The 25,980-nt window shown below is 44.3% G+C and overlaps 2 protein-coding genes across 3 annotated transcripts in view; both read right to left on the reverse strand.

Annotated features, from left to right (window-relative positions):
* LOC133413735 (spindlin-Z-like) overlaps positions 1 to 437 on the reverse strand; it is a 33,355-nt gene extending 32,918 nt beyond the window's left edge. For both annotated transcript variants that reach the window (XM_061698471.1, XM_061698470.1), the window contains exon 1: positions 317 to 437. The gene's annotated coding sequence lies outside the window, so the exon portion shown is untranslated. The remainder of the gene's footprint in view (positions 1 to 316) is intronic.
* Positions 136 to 25,547, reverse strand: zmp:0000001301 (uncharacterized). The gene is given in 18 exon segments (XM_061699230.1): positions 136 to 219; positions 264 to 376; positions 3,856 to 3,955; positions 6,178 to 6,282; positions 6,402 to 6,486; positions 17,052 to 17,100; positions 17,201 to 17,285; positions 17,634 to 17,719; positions 17,800 to 17,881; positions 18,024 to 18,112; positions 20,895 to 20,995; positions 23,700 to 23,751; positions 23,868 to 24,021; positions 24,115 to 24,217; positions 24,409 to 24,487; positions 25,106 to 25,145; positions 25,227 to 25,299; positions 25,486 to 25,547. Coding segments are annotated over 18 exon segments (1,542 nt in total).
* Between the last annotated feature and the right edge of the window lie 433 nt (positions 25,548 to 25,980).

Raw genomic sequence — 25,980 nt, forward strand, 5'->3', positions numbered from 1 at the left:
TCGATTGTTTAAACACACATAAACCCGTCAGATTAAAGAGGGGGGTGTGACGGGGTGGCAGGGCTGAGGGATTGTCCAAAAAAGACAAGACATCAATACTTAAGGAAGAAAGAAAGCAGCGGACGGGTTTCTGTCTCAGGCTGTCTCCTGCTGCTGCAGCTGCTGCTGCTGCTGCCCACGGCCCCTCCCCACTCCCCCGCCAGCCGCCACACCAACCGACTGCCAAAACGAGCGTACAATATTTTTGTTTTGCGGCGGTTTACCCGCAGCTCGACACGCTTTTTTAGCGCCAAGTGCGCGTTGGCTTCTGTCTTACCGTTCTTATTTTTCACCACAGGGTGCTGAAGAGGACTGCGCTGAGTTGGCTCGCCTTCGGCTGACCGTCCACAGAACCCGTTTCTGATTCACGGGAACGCGCAGCCACTGCACGGCCATCTCACCGTAGAAAGTTAAGTTAAGACGACCCCACACAATTGAGGCAGTTCCGGCAATGCCTTTCAAAATAAAATAAATGTCGTGCCCGACACGATGTTTATTTTCCTTTCTTTTTAAGCTTATGAACCTAAACATTGATTTCGAAGACTATTTCCCCAAAATAAATTTGATGATCATTACCAGTTCAGGATGTACCCCGCCTGCTGCCCGATGATAGCTGCGATAGGCTCCAGCACGCCCGCGACCCTCGTGAGGACAAGCAGCTCAGAAAATGGATGGATGGATGGATGGATAGTTTCAATCCATCAAATTTGTTACAGAAATAAAGACCATCAGTGGTGGGAAGTAAGCAAGTACAAATACTGAGGTAGATTTTCAGGTATCTGTACTTAACTTGAGTATTTATTTTTTGGACGACTTCTTACCTTCACTACCTACATTTGAAAACACAAACCGTTCCGTTGTACTCCTTGCTTTGTAATAATAGACTTGTTACATTTATCTACCTTCATGGATGACAACACAACATAAAAAAAGATTTAACTAGTGAGAGATGGTCTGATTAATTGATTGATTGATTGAGATCTTAGTGAATTATAAGACAGAACTTGAACAAGAATGACAGATTTGGATAAGTAAGATATTGCCCATCCATGTCTTTGCTCTTTGTTCTCTTTGTTTTTAAATACTTGTAATCATGTAAAGCACATTGAGGTAGCTTGTGTATGAAATTTCTTATATAAATAACTTTGCCTTGCCTTATATAAGAGAATTGTGTATTTGTTGTTGTTGTTGTTATCAATAGCCCGAAAGAGCTGGACGAAGTGGCTATAGGGAGAGGGAAGTCTGGGCTTTCCTGCTTAAGCTGCTGCACCTGCAACATGACCCCAGATAAGGTGTACATAAATGATAATTAAATATAGTACAACAATGAAACTAATATAGGTTAAAGATAATTTTGCACTAAACACACAAAGTGATACCATCCATCCATCCATATTCCGTACTGCTTATCCTCACTAGGGTGGTGGGCGTGCTGGAGCCTATCCCAGCTGACTGTGGGCAAGAGGTACACCTTTGTACACCTTGAATTGGTCGCCAGCTAATCGCAGGCCACATATAAACAAACCACTCAGACTCACATATATACATACACACACATATATATATATATATATATATATTTTTTTTTTTTATATATGTATGTATATATGGCGGCACGGGGACGACTGGTTAGAGCGTCAGCCTCAGGACCCGGGTTCAATCCCCGGTCCCGCCTGTGTGGAGTTTGCATGTTCTCCCCGTGCCTGCGTGGGTTTTCTCCGGGCACTCTGGTTTCCTCCCACATCCCAACATGCATGGTAGGTTAATTGACAACTCTAAATTTTCACACTCACATTGTGAATGTGAGTGCGAATGGTTGTTTGTTGCCCTGCGATTGGCTGGCAACCAGTTCAGGGTGTACCCCGCCTCTTGCCCGATGACAGCTGGGATAGGCTCCAGCACGCCCGCGACCCTAGTGAGGAGAAGCAGCTTAGAAAATGGATGGATGGATATATATATATATAGAGAGAGAGAGAGAGAGAGAGAGAGAGAGAGAGAGAGAGAGAGAGAGATAATCTAGCTTGTCTGATTGAAATCTAACATGGACTACTGAAATTGTAACGTCACCCAAACATAGCTTTTATTTTTATACAGACTCTGTTCCGGCCACAGAGTCGCGGCTTCACCATATTCTCTTTGTCTCCCCGCCCTGGCCGCGCTCTGCCAAATAGTGCAACCTAGAAGAAAAGCATGGCGCAGAACGCTTTTCTTCTTGCTTAATTGTGTACCAGCCTTCTGTAGAAATCGGAGAGAGGAGGAGGAGGAGGAGAGCGACTGTGTGCTCGAGAGACTTGACAAATGACACGAACAGAAAAGACTACCTTTACACAATAACATTTCTGTTGGTTATTTATTTTGATGACAGACATTATTTCATTGTGTATGGGTTTCAAACGTTATTGAAACTCATTCACTACATATTACAATGTACTGTCATCCAACCGCAACAAAACAGTCATATTACAATAATTAACCCGTGTGTGTGTGCGTGTGTGCGTGTGTGTGTGTGTGTGTGTGTGTGTGCGTGCGTGTGTTTTATTAATTTCTCTTTATTGCAATTTTTTTAATTCCAATTATATATTGTATGGATTGGTATAGTTTGCTCATGATTAAATGAAAATAAGTGAAAGTAAATACTGTCACAGTTCTATAACATGTATTCGATCTAAAACACACCATTCAGGCAAATTATGAGATGTAACATATGGGTTTGTAATGCGTGTTTACACAAAACATTCATGTTACAATAATAACCCATGTGTGCGTGCGCGTACGTGCATGCATGTGTGGGGTTAGTTTGTATTAATTTCTCTTTGTTGTTGTTTTTTATTTTAAGTATTATATATTGTTTGAATGGCTGATTTGCTAATTTAAAAGAAATTAAAATACGTGTAAGTAAATACTGCCATAGTTTTATTACATGTATTCGATGTGAACACACCATTCATGTGTTTAGATGTGTTTTTAATTTGCATGTGTATATACATTCCAAAACAAGCTGGGACAGGGACAACAAAAGACTAGGAAAGTTGAGGAAGGCTCAAAAACACCAGTTTGGAACATTACACAGATGGACAAGTTCATTGTAAACAGGTGAGTGTCATGATTGGGTGGAGCGACCCCGCAAGGCTCAGTTGTTCACAAGCAAAAATGAGGTGAGGTTCACCACTAAGTGAACAGCTGCGTTTAGTAAGTTTAGTTCGACAGTCATCCTCAACTGAGAGTGACACGAAAAACAGCTTGAAGCCTCTTTTTTGAAGATTTGTTCACCATGCCGAACTGCAAGTTGTTCAGAAGTGAGCTGAGTTGAGTTTAATGCCGCCATAGAGCACACCTATCGCAACTCCTAAGTCGGGTCACTCATATTTCAAGGCACCACTTTATATATCAGTATGGATGACTGACTTTGCAACCCAAATTTTTTTTAAAATTCAATTCTATTACATGTATTGAATTATCTAAACCATAACACTCAGGTGGCGGCACGGTGGAAGACTGGTTAGAGCATCTGCCTCACAGTTCTGAGGACCCGGGTTCAAATCTGGCCTCGACCAGTTCAGGTTGTACCCCACCTCCTGCCCGATGATAGCTGGGATAGGCTCCAGCACTCCCGCGACCCTTGTGAGGATAAGCGGCTCAGAAAATGGATGGATGGATGGATGTATATTGCAGTATTGTTTGTGCCAGTTAAAGCAGCATGCAGACAGAGGTGTCAAAATACCTTTATAAATGTTTGTCATGTATCGCTATGTACTGTAGGTCTATAGCTACCAAACGATGGTATCAGTCTGCTTACCCACCTGTCTGTCTGTTTACATCCCTTTAAACCGCACATAATAGACAGCAGATGTTCGCTACGTTTCTGGATGCTGCTGTGCTCCTCCTTCAATCGCTCTTTTTCTTGGAGCATCTCCTCCTAAGAATAAAAAAAATAGGATTATAGCGCTTTTATAGCAAGTACACAAATACGCTTTACGTTTAAGAAAGAATACATTTACATTCAGGCTTTTTCAAAGAGATGTGTTTTGAATTGGTTTGCAAATGAATTGAGTGACTCAGAGCTGTGAACATTTGCTGGAAAGGTGTTCCAGAGGGTTAGGGCAGCAATGGCAAAGGTTCTGTCCCTCATTGTGCGTAGCTTGTTCCCACTTATGGGAGTCAGCAGGTCTGTGTCAGAAGACCAGAGATGTGGAGTTAGCAAGTGACGTTGAAGGAAGGTCCTAGAGGTACTCGGGAGCAAACGTTATTGAGGGCTTTGTACAGTATGTGAGGAGGTAGTGCAGTATTTTTCAAAGTGTGCTTATATTTTAAATTAAGGTTTTTCTATAACTGTTTAAAATATGATACGAGTAAGAATCCCTAATCAATGCAATACTCCTGTTCTCAACTTGTCATGTGTATACAGTTTGTTTTCTTACCTTCCAATCTTGATAAATAAAAGATGTCAGTGACAAGTATCTATCCATGCATGTATGACCTGCAGAGGACTGGAATGGGTTATAAAACCATCAGGAAAAGGTTTAGTGAGAAGGGGACAACTATTGTGGTATTATTTGATAGTGGAAGACACAAAATGACCATCACCCTCGCTATGGACATCAATGCAATATCTTGCCTTGTCGAATGAGGGTGATCATGAGAAAGGTAGGGGAGCAGCCTCAAAGTACACACCACTTAATGATCTGAAGGCAATTGGGACGTCAGTCACCAAGAAAACGGTTAGTAACCCCTGCGCTATAATGGAATGCAGTGTGAACAAGGTCCTCCTGCTCAGGGAGGCACATACATGTACAGTGAACATTTAAATGGAGAAAGTCCTGTGGTCAGAAGAAGCCAGAGTTGAGCTATATGGGATCAATTCAACGTGCAATGTTTGAAGGATGAAATGATATGATTGTGACCTAAAGAAGACTAGCATGCACGGAGGTGGAATGTTGTGTTTTGAAGCTGTTTTTCTGCAAATGGTACAGAGAGACGCCACCACATCAAGGGACAATGAATTGAGCCACAATGTAAAACCTGATGTAAACTTCCATGCCGTCCACCATGACAAAGACCCAAAACATACTGCCAGAGAACAAAGGAGTGGCTCAAGAGGAAGCATATTAGGGTCATGCAGTGGTCTAGTCAAGTGGTCGCCAACCTCTGGTCCGCAGACTGGTACCGGGCCGTGAGGCATTTGTTACAGGGCCGCAGAGAAAGAATGAGCAATATAATTTCTGTTGTATTTGGAAAATTGACCGGATCTTCTCTGCCGCAACAGCTGCGCGTCTCAATTGACATGTCAAGACTGCACAGAACGCTTCCATTTCCGGTCCCAGCCGGCTCGAATGCTTCTGTTTCCGGTCCGAGCGGGCTGGCTAACGGCGGCAGAACTCAAAGAACGAAATAATTTCATAAACTTATTCATCTCATTACGTTAACTGAAAAGATTTGTTCTTTTGAACGAAATGTTCACGAACGAAACAACACTATATCAGGAGTCCTTCTTAAAATCCGGGCTTATCGCAGCAGTTAACTCTCATGCACCAAGTCCGCTCTGATACAGATACAGTAGTAGGTTTCTACTCGACACAGGCAGAACTACTTTTACGGAGTTCAAAGTAGTTCAAAGTCTACTCTCATTGAGAAGCTACATCTTCACCTTAATTCCTTTCGTGCTCATATGGAGAGGAAAACGTTTATAATGTCCATAAAATCCACAATATTGGGGCAATTTTAAGAGGTTGAAGTGGGCATAAGTAGAGATGTCCACATAAATTTGGGTGACGATTGATTACAGTTTTGTGACATTAAACTATGTTCACCCTTTTCTCTATAGTGACCATTCAGAGGAGTCTCCAAAAGGTCTCTCCAACCACAACTCCCTGACGGCCTGGCTAGTCTCCATGAGACTCGAGGAGACGTCTAAGCAACCAGTGGAGACTTGAGTCACCATCAGGTCACCAACTAGTTCTCATGCAGGCCAGTGAGATAGGGGTCCTTTCGAAAGCGAGAGATTATTGAGCAATCAGCAAGCCTATTGGAATAATAGTCCATACCTAAATCCTATTCCATTGATGACTCAACAAGTCATGTATGAAATGTCAATGCATTGTGTGTGCGTTTTGTTGCGTGTGTTTGTGAGAATTAATTAACCCTCAGTCTACAGAGCTCCTTCCTTTCTCGGTCATTCTCCTCAGCTCTGGCTCGAAGCCATGCCTCATTTTGAGAGCAATGTCTGTCCAGCATCTCCTGCATTTCCTGACACACACACACACACACACACACACGCACACACACACCAAACACGACGTTGGTTTCTAAAGCATATGAAACACTGCAGCTGTGTTAGATTAAAATAGTTCTATGAAATAATTAACTTGTTGGTGTTGTTGCTTCTGGGTCTCATGGTCTTCTCTCGCTATTTGCAGAGCAACAGCTGATTTTGACAACTCTCTCTTCTTGCTGGAACGATAGGTTAAGTGTAGCAGATATAGACTTTAGTTGCATGAAAACAGCAACCAAATGATTATATAGTATTGTTAAATATATTGTAGAAGTTATCATTTATTTGCTTAGCTTGCATTAGTATTATGGACGATTTTGATAAAGGAAGATGTCTCGCCTTCAAGAAGATGACTCAGCAGGAATCATGAGAGAGAAGGACGTGGCCGGGACGTGGCAGGTGTTGGTCCCATGTTTTCACCTTGAAACCCTACCCTTCGTGTGTTGTGTGTTGTGTCTTGTAGCTTAGTACGTTATGTCTTGTAAACTTAGAAACCTCCCTATTTTCAAATAAATGCAGGAGCGACGGGAGAGATTGTTAGAGCGTGTTGAGAGGCTGTAATCTGAACAATCTCCCATACGCCCTCCTCATGAGAAAAAGAAACCAGCGTCTTCATTCCTTTTGTGTCTATTTTTTATAATGTTGGGTAAGATAAATCCAACATTAAATTGGTCCTTCGAGCCGGATTTGAACCAGCGACCTAAGGATTATAGTTTAATATTGAAATACAAATCAAGTCACCCAGTGTGTTTGATGATGAGCTTGTGGGCATATTCTGGCGGAAAAGATCCCCACTTCCAAGTAGCATTGTGTTATGGGAACCGTGTTAAACCAGAAATGCCATTGAAAACTTCCAAGAAAGGTGGACAAATTTTAAAGGTTAACAACATAACTACTGATGATTGTTTCCTTGTTGTCACAGGAGTTTCAGGACAAAATAACAATTGGTTACTATTGGTGGAACAAGCAGCAAATTTAGCGAGAAAAGATTGTGTGGTTTGCATGGGTCCCAGGCCTTTGTTGCGCATAGTTCCGGCACAATTATCACAAGATTGTATTATTCCATTAATGAACGCTACTGTACCAACTGAGAGGTGTAAATCGTGGGATCCTATATATCCCGTAACAAAAGCAGATAAACACAAACCAATGTTTTCTATTTTAGTAGCACTGAATAATTTTACTTGTATAAACATGATTAGTAAAGGAAAAAAATAAAATAAAAAATTAGGACCACAGAACGACACACAGTGTAAAGTAACCTTAAAAGTCGGACCAAATTTTATGCCAGTATCACGGAGCGACATCTGGTGGTGGTGCGGAGATGATAGACTGTTTGATAGATTACCTAAAGATATATCTGGATTGTGCGCTATTATCACTTTGATATTGCATGTGTCAGTATACCCTATGCCTGTTCAAGATTGAATGGAAAGGGCACCAATGTTTTTGTCCAATCTAGAACATAGACAAAAAATAGATTTATCCTGGCAGAGGCAAAATTATCCAACATAAAACATACATCGACGCCGTAGGTGTTCCTCGTGGGGTTCCTAATCAATACAAATTAGCTGACCAAGTTGCAGGAGGATTTGAATACTTCATATGCTGGTGGAGTACGATTAATAAAAATGTTAATAGGATAAACTATATCCACTTCAATGTACAGAGATTAGGAAATTGGACTCAGAGTGGGTTGGAAGCTGTGCATGAGCAGTTCAAGGATGTTCCAAAACCACATAGCTGTCGACATGCTCCTCGCAAGAGAGGGAGGTGTTTGCGGTATGTTTGGAGAACAAACAATACTGCTTCAGATGGCAGCTTGACCAGAGCCATCGATGGTCTACGAACCCTCAACCAACACTCCTTGTGGGACAGCTGGATGGACGTTTTTGGTAAATACAAAACCCTAATATCACCAATATTTATGTAAATTGCTGTTTTTGCAGTCATTCTGACATTGCGTGGATGTTGTTGTATCACATGCATTCGGGCTTTAATCAGTGGATTAATCACCCCAGCAATTACCCACATGGAACCGTATGGAGCAGATGTGATTACGATGTTTAAATTCCAACATTCATGTATGACAAGTTATGTAAATGTATTTGTTTCATAAAAATTATTCTACAGTTAAAGAATCGAAATGAAGTGACTGTAAAATGATATGAGAATTTGTGCAAATACATGATACACAGGAGGGAAATGTTAAATATATTGTAGAAGTTATCATTTAGAGAAAAAGAAACCAGCATCTTCATTCCTTTTGTGTCTATTTTTTATAATGTTGGGTAAGATAAATCCAACAAGTACAAACAGTTAGAACCCAATTTCAGGGAAGGTAGGACAGAAAATGTTTAGTTAAGAAAGAATCAATTTAAGAAATGGCTTTCACATGGATTTCCTATACACATCTTAGTTTTAAAAAAAAAATCAATGGGGCAGCGGCACCTCCAGGCTGTCCTACATACAATGGGCTCTATTTTCGTAGATGGTGGTGGTGCGCTTCAGTGTAAAAGCTGCCACATCTTTTACATACAAGCACAAGACTCACTGCGCTTTTACCAATTTGGCAGACCGGTCTGCACCAAGATGGGCGTGTCGGTGCAGCAAGGGTGTGCCCTTGGAGATGTGCTTGACGGAGTGAGATTGTGGTGTCAGAAAGTCTGTCTAAACGTAACGCTCACTGGGACCACATCTAAGTTTTGGTGGAAATGAGTTAATGTTAATTTTGGTGAATTTGATCAGGGCGCATGCAGGCAGATGGCCATACAAGATCTGCGCCGTGTGGTGGATGAAAAACGTCTTTCAACAGTGAGCATTCAACCCTCTTATTCATTTTATAAATCAATTCATTTAACACATTATCAGTAGTATCATCATTATTATATTTTTGAAATCTTCCCCTGCGATTGGCTGGCTGTAACCCGCCTCTCGCCCGAATATAGCTGGGATAGGCTCCAGCAAGCCCACGTCCCTTGCGAGGATAAAGCGGTACAGACAATAGATGGAAAGATGGATGAAATCATCCCACACACTGGCCAGAATGCAGCTAAGAGGGTTGTGTGTGTGTGTGTGTGTGTTGTAGGGGTGAACGAGGTCCGGAGACATATTCAAGTTGCCAGCTATCTTTCACCAGCTCATTCGGTGTTTAATAAAGGTCCCTGCTAACTTTGAATGCTCAAGTCCCACACGGACCACTGTGTCCTCTTCCACTTACAGAGATGTCTCCACGCGAGACTATTCGTGCCAGTTTTAAAGGGAATGAAACAAGTCGCTTCTATTGGACAGGATTGAAGTCGGCTATGGTGATGCCCACACCAGCGCAGACATTCCACTTTGAATGTGCTGGAGGTATGCAGTCCACAAAAGTAAGGCCGAGCCTCCCTCCTCCCAAACTTACGCCAAGCGCAGCGCTGGATTTGCGCTAGTTACGAAAATGGAGCTGAATATATTCATATTTAGATTCAAATAGAGCAAATAAATGTATTTTGGGTAAATACCGTATACAATACTGTTGGACACATTGTCACCCGCTGGTCAATAAAGGAATAGGATAAGGATAAAGATCATGGAGCAGGATGCTGCCTTCAGCATGCATTTCAATGCAATCCAAGGTAAAATGTCAAAAAACACCTATTGAAAGGATATGGTTCAGTCAGAATGTAATGCATTTGGACAATACTGTAAAATATTATTGGTCTTACAGAAGAATGGAACATATGCCAGAATCACGCAATAACTTTAGCCACTCAAAGTATAGGTAATGCAAAAATATTTTTAAAGTACATTTTTATGCAATAAAAGAACAAAATGAGAATGAAAGAATTTGAATTGTTTAAACTGTATTACAAGTATAGTGGTGCCTCAAGATATGAATGACCCGATTTACGAGGTTTTCGAGATACAAGCCGTCAATTGGCCGAGTTTTTGGTTTGACCTGGATGAACAAACTTGAGAAATGAGTGCTGTATGGCAGCAGGGAGCTCCACTCACTAGACAACAAGCAGCGGTTTGGCTGATATAATTAGTAAATATTCTTCAAAAAACGAGGCCTCAAGCTACACAGTAGCGTTTGCTTGAAAATTCATCATACTGTAAAACAAAGAGAATGACACATTGTTTATTTGAAAAATCGACAGCCTCCTTCAAGCAGACGATGGAAAACATCACAGCCACATGGTCTAACAATTAACATAAAATCCATCCATCCATTTTCTTCCGCCTATCCGAGGTCGGGTAGCGGGGGCAGTAGCTTTAGCAGGGAGGCCCAGACTTCGCTCTCCCCAGCCACTTCCACCAGCTCTTCCGGGGGGATCCTGAGGCGTTCCCAGGCCAGCCGAAAGACGTAGTCTCTCACATATATACACGCATATATGTCCTGGGTTGTCCCCCCCAGGGTCTCCTCCTGGTAGGATGTGCCCGGAACACCTCACCAGGGAGGCGTCCAGGAGGCATTCTAATCAGATGCCCAAGCCACCTCATCTGGCTCCTCTCAATGTGGAGGAGCAGCAGCTCTACTCTGAGATCCTCCCGGATGACCAAGTTTCTCACCCTATCTCTCAGGGAGAGCCTAGACACCCTGCGGAGGAAACTCATTTTGGCCACTTGTAACCGTGAGCTTGTTCTTTTGGTCATGACCCACAGCTCGTGACCATAGGTGGGGGTAGGAACGTAGATCGACCGGTAAATTGAGAGCTTCGCCTTTTGGTTTAGCTCCTTCTTCACCACAACAGACCGATAAAAAGTCTGCATCGCTGCAGAAGCTGCATCGATCCACCTGTCTGCTGATTCTCATCCCAGCCGCTTCACACTCGGCTTCGAACCGCCCCAGTGAGATTGGGAGATCACGACTTGATGCCCAAGTCACCTCATCTGGCTCCTCTTAATGTGGAGGAGCAGCGGCTCTACTCTGAGATAGACCTGAAGTAGGCGACCAACATCAACTGCGTCCTGAAAAAGGCCCAGCAGAGGATGTACTTCCTGCGGCTTCTGAGAAAGCACAGCCTCATGCCAGAGTAGCATCTGCTCCATTTGCACACTGATTGAGGAGTATCTGCAACATTTGCACAACCAACATTGTCCCAGATTACTTTAAACTGCATCCTCTCCTTGAAGTCTCGGCGCCCTTTGCACAATGGTCATTGCACCGGACTATTGCAATATTAGTCATTCGAACTGCTCTAAGTGCTAGAGGACTCTGCATCTTTTGCACAATTGTCCATCCATCCATCCATTTTCTGAGCCGCTTTTCCTCACTAGGGTCGCGGGCGTGCTGGAGCCTATCCCAGCTGTCATTGGGCAGGAGGCGGGGTACACCCTGAACTGGTTGCCAGCCAATCGCAGGGCACATAGAAACAAACAACCATTCGCACTCACAGTCATGCCTACGGGCAATTTAGAATCTCCAATGAATGCATGTTTTTGGTATGTGGGAGGAAACCGGAGTGCCCGCAGGCACGGGGAGAACATGCAAACTCCACACAGGCGGGGCCGGGGATTGAACCTGGGTCCTCAGAACTGTGAGGCTAACGCTCTAACCAGTCGGTCACCGTGCCGCCTTGCACAATTGTCAATAATAATAATAATTATTATTATAATAATTGTACTGGCATTACCAGATAACTATTAACCCTTTATTGCTCAGTGACTGTTTTTTGTCAATGTCTTTATGTCTCAAAAGTGGTCTCTGTCAATTGACTGTCTGTTCTCATACTAGAGCAGCTCCAACTACCGGAAACAAATTCCTTGTGTGTTTCTTGGACATACTTGGCAAATAAAGATGATTCTGATTCTGATGAAGCCAACAGAACCACATCATCTGCAAAAAGCAGAGATGCAATACTGAGGCCATCAAACCGGACCCCCTCTACACCCCGCCTGCGCCTAGAAATTCTGTCCATCAAAGTTATGAACAGAATCGGTGACCAAGCGCAGCCTCGGCGGAGTCCAACCCTCACTGGTCGTACGGGGACCGAACAGCCCGTATCAGGGGGTTCGGCACCCCATACCTTTCCCCGTCCGATTTTAATGCAGCCCATACATATACACATCCTTACATCCTTTGGGGAACTGGTTGGCCTGGGTGGGGGTGACGGTTGCCGGTCATCATTGCCCCGTGACCGTCTCGCCACACCCCCACCGGTCTCCCCAACTTTAAAGCACGACACCCCACCACACATGATCACGGTACAGGAATAATGGTTGCCAGTCGGGGACCTGATAACTATAGAAATAGGGTGTGTGGTGGGTTTTCACATTTCTCTTGGCCTGTGACCCAACCCCCTTCAGTTGTTAGGCTGCGGTGAGATGTGGTTCACCCCTCCCTCCTCTTGGCTCCATGCCTTCCTCTTCCTTCTCCTGACGCCCGCGCCCATCATTTCTGTGACGGGTGCTAAACATGGGCTCAGTATTGGGAGGCTGTGACCTTTTTCAGGTGGCAGCTGGCTCCTGCCTTGGGCCCTGTTGGTGGCTGGGGTCCCCATGCTCTCCGGAGGTGTTTAGGGCGGTGGTGGGGCGTGCTGGGTGGGGGGGATTGTGCGTGGGGGGGCGGTGGTCCGGTACCCATGAACCTCCCTTTGGGACTGGTCAGGGCACTTCAGTTGGGTTGGGGTACCGCCCCGTGTCCTGGGGGGTGGGTGATGTCCCCCTGGCTTTGGCCCCCCCTTGCGGGTGGAGGGGGGGCCACATGTTTTACATGTTTAGACAATATAAAAAGCATCCCACCGCACCACTCATCAGTAGCATTGCCTTGCTCATTTCCCACATCCTGTCCTGTCCTGCCCTTTTCTGTCCTCTCTCATCTTGTTCAATTGGTTAGTTGTTGCATGTCCCCTATCCACAAATAAGAACACAATTTAACGTTACTTGTGGTCAAATATCTGGACTGTCTAACTATTGTTCTGCTGTGGTTCGTACCCCTATTCCCCTTGTCCGCTCTGTCCCTCTGTCTGTCCCCTAAAACCCTTTTTCTGTCCGACTGCATTTTCAATAAACATTAAAATAATTACAAAATCAAAAAATAAGCAGACGCAGTATTTCAAAGTCTCCTATTGTACAGCAAAACAGTTCCAGCACAAACGGCATACAGATCCACACACCCCATGGCGTCACTGTCATGTCAGGGTTGTGTTTATTTATATTGATTTTTGTTTGTTTGCTTTTCTTTGTTGGATTGTTACACCATATATTGTTCCCAGCCATGTTGTGACTATTTCGGTCCATGACCATGCTCTTATTTTGTGAGATCTGACAAGATGGTGCCTACCCGTGTGGACGCCTCGGTTACGCGCTCTCTAGTATTGTTTTTGTTTTTGTGTTTTTCGTTCGTCTTTGGAGACATTACACGACTCACTTACACAAGGGGAGACATGCTAACCACCAAGGAGGCTCCTCCGGACTTTCTTTCACCAACTTTCACAAATCCACTAATTGTTTTCCCTGAGTTACTCACCGTAGCAGCGACCGCGGTCTTGGAGACAGAGGCGGCGCCACAGAGGGAAGCGAGCCGGCATCCAAGTGAAGCTCTGCAAGAAAGGATACAGATAGGCGTTTCCGTTGATCCACCTCGCGAATCTACACTCCATAACCAACAAAATGGACGAGCATCATCTTCTGATAAAGACCAGTAAAGACTTCGGACGTTCCGCCGCCATGTTCTTTACGGAGACTTGGCTTTGTGAGGCTGTACTCGATGGCGCCGTCATGCTTCCCAGCTTCCATCTTCACCAGGCAGACCACGACATGGAATCGTCAGGGAAAACAAAAGGCGGCGGGATATGCTTCTTTATCAACGAAAAATGGTGTACGGACGTCACGGAGCTCAGCACACACTGCAGCCCACATTTGGAATCGCTGTTTTTGAACTGTAAGCCATTCTACTCACCTCGTGAGTTTGCATCATTCATTCTCACCGGTGTCTACAGTCCGCCTCAAGGTAACACGAATGCCGCACTGTTAATGCTCGCCGAACAAATAAACGAAATTGAAAAAAACCACCCGGACTCACCCCTCATTATTCTCAGGGACTTTAACAAAGCTAAACTCAACCACGAACTCCCGAAATACAAGCAGCACATTGACTGTCCTACCAGGGAAAATAACATTTTAGACCACTGCTATACTATGCTAAATAAGACATACCGTGCCAAACCTCGTGCAGCCCTGGGCTCGCCTGATCACTGCTTGATTCACTTAATACCGACATACAGGCAAGAACTTAAATGCTTGAAGCCTACAGTGAAAACAGTGAAAAAGTGGACCAATGAAGCAAATATAGAACTTCAAAGCTGTTTAGACTGCACAGACTGGAGTGTCTTTGAAAATTTAGCTGGCAGCCTGGATGAATATACGGACACTGTCACATCCTGTGAAGATGTGTGTGTACCAACAAAGTCATTTTGCACATTCAATAGCAACAAGCCGTGGTTCACTGCCAAACTTAAGCAACTTCGCCAAGCTAAAGAAGGCGCATAGAGAGCGAACAGGTCTGCGGATGATGCAGTCAACATGGGACTGCACTTCATCCTAGAACACCTCGACAGTGCAGGGACTTACGCGAGGATCATGTTCGTGGACTTCAACTTCTTTCTTCCAAGCTTCTCCAACTCAGCGTCTCTCCTGCCATCTGCCAGTGGATTTACAGCTTTCTGACGTGCAGGACACAGCAGGTAAGGCTGAGGGAGACCACCTCATCCACACGCAGCATCAGCACTGGTGCTCCCCAAGGTTGTGTCCTCTCTCCACTGCTCTTCTCTCTCTACACGAACGACTGCACCTCAATGCACCCGGCTGGCACCCTGAAGTTTGCAGATGACACCACTGTCATCGGCCTCATCAAAGACAGTGACGAGTCTGCATATCGACAGGAAGTGGAGCGGCTGGAGCTGTGGTGCGGCCGACACAACCTGAAGCTGAACACGCTCAAGACTGTAGAGATGACCGTGGACTTCAGGAGGCATCCTTCGCCACAGCTGCCCCTCACGCTGTCCAGCTGCCTTTTGTCAACCGTCAAGACCTTCAAGTTCCTGGGAATTACAGTCTCTCAGGACCTGAAGTGGGCGATCAACATCAACTCTGTCCTCAAAAAGGCCCAGCAGAGGATGTACTTTCTGTGGCTTCTGAGGAAGCACGGCCTGTCACGGGAGCTGATGAGGCAGTTCTACACAGCGGTCATCGAATCAGTCCTGTGTTATTCCATCACAGTCTGGTTTGGTGCTGCTACAAAAAAGGACAAACTCCAACTGCAACGGACAATCAAAACTGCTGAAAAGATTGTCGGTACCCCCCTACCCACCCTTGAGGACTTGCACGCTGCCAGAACTAAGACAAGAGCGTGCAAAATCCTCTCGGGACACTCCACATCATAGTCACCAGCTCTTCCAGCTCCTTCCCTCAGGTAGGCGCTACCGATCAATGCAAACTAGAACTTGCAGACATTCCAACAGCTTCTTCCCTCTTGCGATCAACTTCTTAAACAGATAACCTACAATTTCATTGCAACATGCTACCATTTTTTTGTTTTGAGTTTGTTGTCACATTTCTGTCAGGCCAATTGTATATTACTCGTGCACTCACTGTAGTAGTCTCGCCACGCTGCACTATTTGCATATCTGTTGTTGTCCAATGCTGGCCACTCATGCCAGAGTAGCATCTGCCCCACTTGCACAATGACTGAGGAGTATCTGCAACATTTGCACAAACAACATTGTCCCAGATTATCATCTTTAAACTGCATACACTCCTTGAAGTCTTGGCACCCTTTGCACAATGGTCATTGCACCGGACTATTGCTATATTAGTCATTCTAACTGCTTTAAGTGCTAGAGTACTCTGCATCTTTTTGCAAAATTGTCAAAAACAAATATGTACTGCCATTACCAGATAACTAGCAACCCTTTATTGCTCAGTGACTGTTTTTATCAATGTCTTTATGTCTCAAAAGTGGTCAATTGTCTGTCTGTTGTCGTACTAGAGTGGCTCCAACTACCGGAGATAAATTCCTTGTGTGTGTTTTTTGTCTTGGCTTCAGTAAGGTGTGACAACTCATAAGACTTGTACCTTTTACTCTCTTTGCAAAGACTTTTCTTTTTTTCCTGGAATAAATACCTACAAAGACAAGATTGCTTCCTTACTTATTCTGTCAGAAAACAATTTGCCAAAACAAACCCTTTACTACAGGGCATTATTATGAGATATGGCTTGATTTTTTTCTTGGACATTGATTTTTCACTTTGTTATTAACCTTAGGCCGTCCCACTAAATATCAAGGTCAAGGCCATCTGCTGAGTCAGTGAGAATCTACTGTATGTTCACCTCTTGTGACGACAATTGGATAAAGATTACATTCTCATATATATCCCTAACCTTTCATCTGCAAAAGAAACCTACGATCCTAAATAACTAGTATCTTGTATATAGTGAATATTCATTGTTTTTGTTTGTGAGAGACTGAAAAGTAGCTAAAACTAAAAAACACCCAACAAAACACATCTTGCCCTCGACAAAATAAACTGTGTGTGTGTGTGTATGTGTGTGTGTGCGTGTGTGTGTGTGTGTGTGTGTTTGTGGTGATCACCTATGGATGAGCTTTTATACTCTTGGAATGGTTGGCTTTAGCAGATTCACTCAGCTCATAGCGAACATTTGGGAATTTTTGTGGGCGTGAAACTGTTGGTTGACAAAACCAGAATGAAAATTTAAAAAGTGTATTATGAGATTAATGCAAACACACACACACGCACACCTGTGAATGAATCCTTGAAGACCAAACTCAGAGAGAATCTCCTTCACGACTACGGGTGAGAAGTTGTGTTTCAGCTTTTACATACCAGATTTACATCACATTATGTGTTAAAATGGGTTCGTGTTTGTGACATGAATAGATGCTAATACCTGGTTGCCTCTCTGAGGGGTTGAGTTTCATCACCCTCAGGTCATTAAACTCCTGCTCTTCATTCTTTCCTCCAAATATGTACAACTGTGAAACCCCAAAACACTATTTTTATGAGCAAACAAATACACCACAAACAGGAGTCCTCGGTTTACGAGTCCCAGACATTTTGAGGTTGCAACTTTAAAAATGTGTCGTCACGCGTTACAAGAAGGCAAACTTAGTTACTGCCATATTTACTGTATTGTTTACCATGTATGGCCTACAAGTGTGTTTTTTTTTTAATATATATATATATACAAATCCTTATAACTTAAGCGATACAGTACATTTCAACAAATTCCAGTTACATTGCCCTGTAGGAACGGAACTCCATCATAAACCGAGTACCCTCAGAATATCATCTATTACTGTATTAGTGTACAGCACACTGACATGGCTGTGAACGATGAAGGCAGTGTGTCCATTTCGTCGGGCTGGAGGAATGGCAACATACAAAGGGACCTTCCACTTCATTTTAGGTAAGGACACAAACAGTACAAAGTTACTCTTTGGAAGGATAGTTTTCTGTTGTTTCATTAATCTTGTAATTTGCTCTCACCAATACTGAATTTGTGAATATCATTGGATGACGTCACTCTATGGTCATCATTTATGCCTTTGCCACCAAACAGGTAAATATCCTAATTATACATCAACATACAAACAAAGCATACATAAAATCCGTGTGACAAACCTATTACACTACACATTAATTACTTTAGTAAACACAAAGGATGCTTTTAACATGGTGTATCTGTGTGTGTCGTACATGAACATGTGTACTTTGTCATGGTGTGTAGTCAATGTATGTCCACTGCAAGCTGCAGGAAACTCCACTACCTTTGACTCCCATTTCTGCCATACCAATTTTTCTATTAGTAAAAACAAAGAGGGCTGTTAATGAAATAGTATATGAATATTTCTTCCATTTTCTATGGCTTCAGTAGGGTCGCTTTGAGCGAGAGGCAGGGTAGACCCTGAACTGGTACCAGTCAATCACAGGGCAGATATACATCAGAACTAACAACCATTTACAAATGCGGACAATTTTGGGTGGATCTCATTTCTCTTAATTGCAACGTTCCAAGCTCCTCACTCCTTGATGCTTAGACAGGATCGAGAAGAGGTTCCATGGACTAGCTAAAATGAAGGCACCACGTATGTATCATTTATAGAAAACGTCTGTTAGTGCCCATGGCATGGGTCACTTGCACATCTGGGAAGGCACAATTAATTATGTAAATTACGTACAGGTTTTGGAGCAACCTATGCTGCCATCCAAGCAACGTCTTTTTCAGAGACGTCCCCTCTTATTACAGCAAGTCAGTGCCAAGCTATGTTCTGCATATGTTACAACGGCGTGGCTTTGTAGTAAAAGTGTGTGAGTACTGGACTGGTCACCAGCAGTCCAGACTTGTCACCCATTGAAAATGTGTGCCGCATTATGAAGCACAAAATGGAGACCCCGGGCTGTTGAGCAACTAAAGTTGCACATCAAGCAAAAATGGGAAATAATTCCACCTACAAAGCTTCAATGCATTATTATTTGTTTTTAAATTAATTGGAAATCTTTCAAACGCTTGTGATGATCTGAAGAATCAGGGTAGGTAGTTGTAGGATTTTTCATGTTTTTGTGAACTTGTGTTCAAACTTTGGTTTCTCTCTCTCTTTTCAGTTCAGCTGAGAAAGAATGAGGGTACTGGACTGGACTAGAAATGGCAGCAACACTACAAATGGCAACAACCATTATTTTCATTTGTGTTTTCATCCATCCATCCATTTTCTACCGCTTATCCGGGTCGGGTCGCGGAGGCAGTAGCTTTAGCAGGGACGCCCAGACTTCCCTCTCCCCAGCAACTTCATCCAGCTCTTCCGGGGGTATCCTGAGGCGTTCCCAGGCCAGCCGAAGGACGTAGTCTCTCCAGCGTGTCCTGGGTCGTCCCCGGGGTCTCCTCCCGGTGGGACGTGCCTGGAACACCTCACCATGGAGGCGTCAGGGAGGCATCCGAATCAGATGCCCCAGCCACCTCATCTGGCTCCTCTCGATGTGGAGGAGCCGCGGCTCTACTCTGAGATCCTCCCGGATGACCAAGCTTCTCACCCTATCTCTAAGGGAGAAACACCCTACGGAGGAAACTCATTTCGGCCGCTTGTATCTGGGATCTTGTTCTTTCAGTCACGATCCACAGCTCGTGACCATAGGTGAGGGTAGGAACGTCGATCGACTGATAAATTGAGAGCTTCGCCTTTCGGCTTAGCTCCTTCTTTACCACAACGGACCAATACAAAGTCCACATCACTGCTGACGCTGCACCGATCTGCCTGTCGATCTCCTGTTCCATTCTTCCCTCACTTATGAACAAGACCCCAAGATACTTGAACTCCTCCACTTGGGGCAGGATCTCATCCCCGACCTGGAGAGGGCGCGCCACCCTTTTCTGACTGAGGACCATGGTCTCAGATTTGGAGGTGCTGATTTTCATCCCAGCCGCTTCACACTCGGCTGCGAACTGCTCCAGTGAGAGCGGAGATTACCGCGTGATGAAGCCAACAGAACCACATCATCTGCAAAAAGCAGAGATGCAATACTGAGGCCACCAAACCCTCTTTGCCTCGGCTGCGCCTAGAAATTCTGTCCATAAAAGTTATGAACAGAATCGGTGACAAAGGGCAGCCTTGGCGTAGTCCAACCATCGCCGGGAACGAGTCCGACTTACTGCCGAATATGCAAACCAAACTCTGACTCCGGTCGTACAGGGACCGAACAGCCCGTATCAGGGGGTTCGGTACTCCATACTCCCGAAGCACCCTCCACAGGACTCCCCGAGGGACACGGTCGAACGCCTTCTCCAAGTCCACAAAACACATGTAGACTGGTTGGGCGAACTCCCATGCACCCTCGAGGACCCTACCGAGGGTGTAGAGCTGGTCCACTGTTCCACAGCCAGGACGAAAACCTGTTTTTGCATTACGCGTAATACATAAGCAACATATCAACGCAATATAAATATTTATTTATGCGGTGCAAACGAGGAGTGTGAGCGGCAGGTGGTGAGAGGCTAGGGAAGCCCACTCAAGATTGGCTCTGCATCTGCAGAGTTGTGTTAATCATATTTGAAGAGTGTTAATCATAGTGTTCATCATATTTGACTTGTGTTAAATTTTCAATGACGTGACATCATTTGTATTGCCATCTCCGTGAAATGACATCAAGGAACGATTGTCTAATTTCTACAAGCATTTGTCCCTCCTCACTCCTCTGTTGTTCTCGTCTCCTTGATGGGATTTCTGGAGGGAGACACAAACATGTAAACATAGGAACGAGGAGCTGGGATGTTGCAAATAATGAAGTGAGATTTGCCCGTAGAGGCGTCTTTTGATCTACCGTGCATGCATTTGGAATGTGGAAGGTGTGAGAAAACCCACACATGTAGACTCCACATAGGAAGGCCTGAACCTAAATTCAAACGCACAACCTCTCGACTGTGAGGTAGATGTGCTAACTACTAACACACCATGCTGAACCACATGAATACAACTTCAAATCCAAGGTACTTATGCATTCTTCATTCTTCTTCTTATGAAGTTCCAAATCACAATTATTTTTGTGAGTTTTGATTACATAACCTTTTCTGTTCAGGCCAACTTACTTACCAATATTAAGAACATGAATATCCTTACAGAATTCTCCACTGGCTCCATGACCTCCAAACATGAAAACCTGGTCACCAACCAGAACAAATCCACGCCCAAACCTAAACACACAAAAATGCAATTTCCATCTTCTTCTTTTCCTTTTGGCTTGTCCCGTTAGGGGTCGCCACAGCGCGTCATCCTTTTCCATGTAAGCCTATCTCCTGTATCCTCCTCTCGAACACCAACTGCCATCATGTCTTCCCTCACGACATCCATCAACCTTCTCTTTGGTCTTCCTCTAGCTCTCTTGCCTGGCAGCTCCAATCTCACCATCCTTCTACCAATATACTAACTATTTCTCCTCTGGCCATGTCCAAACCATCGAAGTCTGCTCTCTCTAACTTTGTCTCCAAAACATCAAACCTTGGCTGTCCCTCTGGTGAGGTCATTTCTAATTTTATCCAACCTGGTCACTCCGAGAGCGAACCTCAACATCTTCATTTTCGCCACCGCCAACTCTGCTTCCTGTTGTCTCTGCAGTGCCACTGTCTCTAATCCGTACATCATGGCTGGCCTCACCACTGTTTTATAAACTTTGCCCTTCATCCGAGCAGAGACTCTTCTGCCACATAACACACCTGACACCTTCCTCCACCCGTTCCAACCTGCTTGGACCCGTTTCTTCACTTCCTGACCACACTCACCATTGCTCTGGACGGTTGACCCCAAGTATTTAAAGTCCTCCACCCTTGCTATCTCTTCTCCCTGTAGCCTCACTCTTCCCCCTCCACCCCTCTCATTCATGCACATATATTCTGTCTTACTTCGGCTCATCTTCATTCCTCTTCTTTCCAGTGCATGCGTCCATCTTTCTAACTGTTCCTCCAACTGCTCCCTGCTTTCACTGCAGATTACAATGTCATCTGCAAACATTATGGTCCACGGGGATTCCAGTCTAACCTCATCTGTCAGCCTATCCATCACCACTGCAAAAAGGAAGGGGCTCAGGGCTGATCCCTGATGCAGTCCTACGTCACCTTAAATTCGTCTGTCACATCTACAGCACACCTCACCGCTGTTCTGCTGCCCTCGCACATGTCCTGTATTATTCGAACATACTTCTCTGCCACTCCAGACTTCCGCATGCAGTACCACAGTTCCTCTCTTGGTACTCTGTCATAGGCTTTCTCTAGATCTACAAAGACACAATGTAGTTCCTTCTGACCTTCTCTGTACTTCTTCATCAACACCCTCAAGGAAAATAATGCATCTGCTGTACTCTTTCGAACCATGAAACCATACTGTTGTTCGCAAATACTCACTTCTGTCCTGAGTCTAGCCTCCACTACTCTTTCCCATAACTTCATTGTGTGGCTCATCAACTTTATTCCTCTATAGTTCCCACAACTCTGCACATCATCTTTGTTCTTAAAAAGGGCACCAGTACACTTTTCCTCCATTCCTCAGGCATCTTCTCACGCACTAGAATTCTATTTAACAAGCTGGTCAAAAACTCCATAGCCACCTCTCCTAGATGCTTCCATACCTCCACAGGAATGTCATCAGGACCAACTGCCCTTCCATTTTTCATCCTCTTTAATGCCTTTCAAACTTCCCCCTTACTAATCATTGCCACTTCCTGGTCCACCACATTTGCCTCTTCTACTCTCCCTTCTCTCTCATTTTCCTCATTCATCAACTCCTCGAAGTATTCTTTCCATCTAGCTAGCACACTGCTGGCACCAGTCAACATATTTCCATCTCCATCCTTAATCACCCTAACCTGCTGCACATCCTTCCCATCTCTGTCCCGCTGTCTAGCCAGCCTGTATAGATCCTTTTCTCCTTCTTTAGTGTCCAACCTGCCATACATGTCATCATATGCCTCTTGTTTGGCCTTTGCCACCTCTACTTTTGCCCTGTGTCACATATCAATGTATTCCTTTCGCCTCTCCTCGTTCGTCTCACTTCTTCTTAGCTAACCTTTCTCCTTGTATGATTTCCTGTACTGTGAGGTTCCACCACCAAGTCTCCTTCTCTCATTTCCTGCCAGAAGATACACCAAGTACTCTGCTGATCACCTTGGCTACAGTGGTCCAGTCTTCTGGAAGCTCCTCCCATCCACCGAGAGCCTGTCTCACCTCTTCCCAAAAAGTTACACAACACTCGTCCTGTCTCAGCTTCTCAGCCCTGCAGGTTGACGGCGCCAGTTGCGGACGTTGTTAACCCGGGCCACGACCGATCCGGTATGGAATTCTTTGGATGAACGCTCATATTTGTTTGGCAAAGTTTTAAGCCGCATGCCCTTCCTGATACAACCCTCTGCATTTATCCGGGCTTGGGACCGGCCTACAGTTTGCACTGACTTGTGCCCCCCATAGGGCTGCATTACATCCATCCATCCATTTTTTTAGCCGCTTCTCCTCACTAGGGTCGCAGGCGTGGAGCCTATCCCAGCTATCATCGGGCAGGAGGCGGGGTACACCCTGAACTGGTTGCCAGCCAATCGCAGGGCACATACAAACAAACAACCATTTACACTCACAGCCACACCTACGGGCAATTTAGAGTCTCCAATTAATGCATGTTTTTGGGATGTGGGAGGAAACCGGAGTGCCCGGAGAAAACCCACGCAGGCACGGGGAGAACATGCAAACTCCACACAGGCGGGGCCGGGGATTGAATCTGGGTCCTCAGAACTGTGAGGCTGACGCTCTAACCAGTCATCCACCGTGCCGCCTGCATTACAAAAATGCAATTTACATACAGTAGTAAAATACAGTTAACTCATTTAAAAAACTGTAACGGTGGAAAACATCTCACATTGCAGGAGGTGGTGATCCGCTCATCTTAATTGGTGTCCAGGTCTAAGACACTGGATCACGACAACGTTAAAAAGAGAAAGACATCATCATGCATAAAAATCAGAATAGAAAAGAACAAAAGATGACAGGAACATGGACTGCATATGTACAGTTCTACTCTTTACACCTGTGTTGAAGACCATGAGGTCATTAGTTGGTGTGCGCCCCAGAGTTCCTCCATATACATAGATGTTATCTCTCATGGCAACAAAGCTGTGTCCCAGGGTTCTCAGTGTCACACCTCTGATTGTTAGGCAAAGACACTGATAGACAACACAAACCTGTGTTCTAATTCTTATGATTAAAGACAACAAAACATCAACAACATGCATACGAGGATAAGGGTCTTTTCCATCATGTGATCTACTCCATACATTACCACCCTCACCTATGTCAAAACTGAAGACTCCTGAGAGACATTCAGCAGCTTTGGGGTTTGACACGCCTCCAAACACATACACCTTCCCTTTAACAACACTGACAGGGAAAATAATCTTCAAAATAAAGTTACATTTTTATGTACAGTACTAACGGTTGCTGTTATGGATCATCCGTCATCACAAACAACCTGCATCAGCACACTTTAAAAATTAAAAATACATATATTAATTACAAATCAACTCATTTCTGTTAAGAGTTTGCTGTATACAGTAAGTACTGAAGTTTACCAGAGAATGTGCCCTTGTCTGGCTGGGGGAACGTCTCCACTCTGAGGGATCTCCTCCCAGGTTACATGATCTGAGGAAACTACTGTACATATATTACTTTTGATTAATATTGGTCATTTATCTTAGGGCTGGGCTTGGTAACCATAGAATAAATTATTTTTTTTTTCAATTGTGTTGAATTCATTGTAGATTTATTTTGTTAATTGTGTCTTAAAGTGGCGGCACGGTGGCCGACTGGTTAGAGCGTCAGCCTCACAGTTTTGAGGACCCGGGGTCAATCCCCGTCCCCGCCTGTGTGGAGTTTGCGTGTTCTCCCCGTGCCTGCATGGGTTTTCTCCGGGCACTCCGGTTTCCTCCCACATCCCAAAAACATGCATTAATTGGAGACTCTTAATTGCCCGTAGGTGTGACTGTGAGTGCGAATGGTTGTTTGTTTCTATGTGCCCTGTGATTGGCTGGCAACCAGTTAAGGGTGCACCGCGCCTCCTGCCCGATGACAGCTGCGATAGGCTAGTGAGGAGAAGCGGCTCAGAAAATGGATGGATGGATGGGTGTCTTAAAGTAATTATGGCATAATTAAATCGCACAAGAAACTTTTTTTTTTAAATTAAGCTTCAAGTTAAAACAAAATGAATCATCCATCTCTTTCCAAAACAGTCCGACAAGATCTACGACTTGGTCTCAGAAAATACAGTACCTTTTAGCATGTAGAAGTCATCAAAGTAAACAGGGTTGTCCTTCTAAATGAATAATTTGAAACACATTTATAGAAGGCTGTGGTATCAAGTTTCCATGTGACAAATTCCACATTAAGTCACCTCTTGGTTGATGTTGGAGGCTCCTATAAAGAGAAAGATTACGTTCCCTGCCAAAGCTGAAGCGTGGCCATATCTGTCTTGAGAAGGCACAAGCAATGCAGACACAACAGTCAAATAACAATCAAACACACACAAACCAAATCATATGAATTTGCACTCTACTGAGATCGCTAATTGAACTTTTAAGTTCCATGAAACCTGCTTCCTATGGTGGGGAAACAGCAATACTACCAGTAATTGTCATAGTAACATGACCCACCTGGGACTTGGGACCTCTCCTTTCATCTCTTTGTCCAACCAGTGACCGCTAGCCAATACCATCTCTATTGTTTGGACACACATGCAGACATAAAGTATACTGCACTGTATAATTATAACAGTGGAATGTGTACGTGGGACCTGCTTGAAATAAGTTATGGTTCAAATGAATGTAGACAGATAGAATAGATATTACCTTCAGTGAATCTGCAGGTTTTTGCAACTTTCCATTGCAAACAGTATGTCTTGACACGAATGTCATTACTCAATAGTAATTACAAAGGATTGTATGTTCTTGTCTGTAGTATTTTCTCTTAGCTGGATGAAACCTACCTGCTACTTGTCTTGGTTTTCTGATGCTATTGTTGAGGTTGTACTGAGCCAAAGATGACTTACCTCTCAGTCCCCGGCTGCTCAGGTTGGGCTACACTTTCTTCTGCATGTACACTGTCGCCGAGCAATGCCAACAAACATATTAATGGAACCGACTCGGTCT

Source organism: Phycodurus eques, chromosome 15 (genome assembly GCF_024500275.1).
Source record: "Phycodurus eques isolate BA_2022a chromosome 15, UOR_Pequ_1.1, whole genome shotgun sequence".
Lineage (NCBI taxonomy): Eukaryota > Metazoa > Chordata > Actinopteri > Syngnathiformes > Syngnathidae > Phycodurus > Phycodurus eques.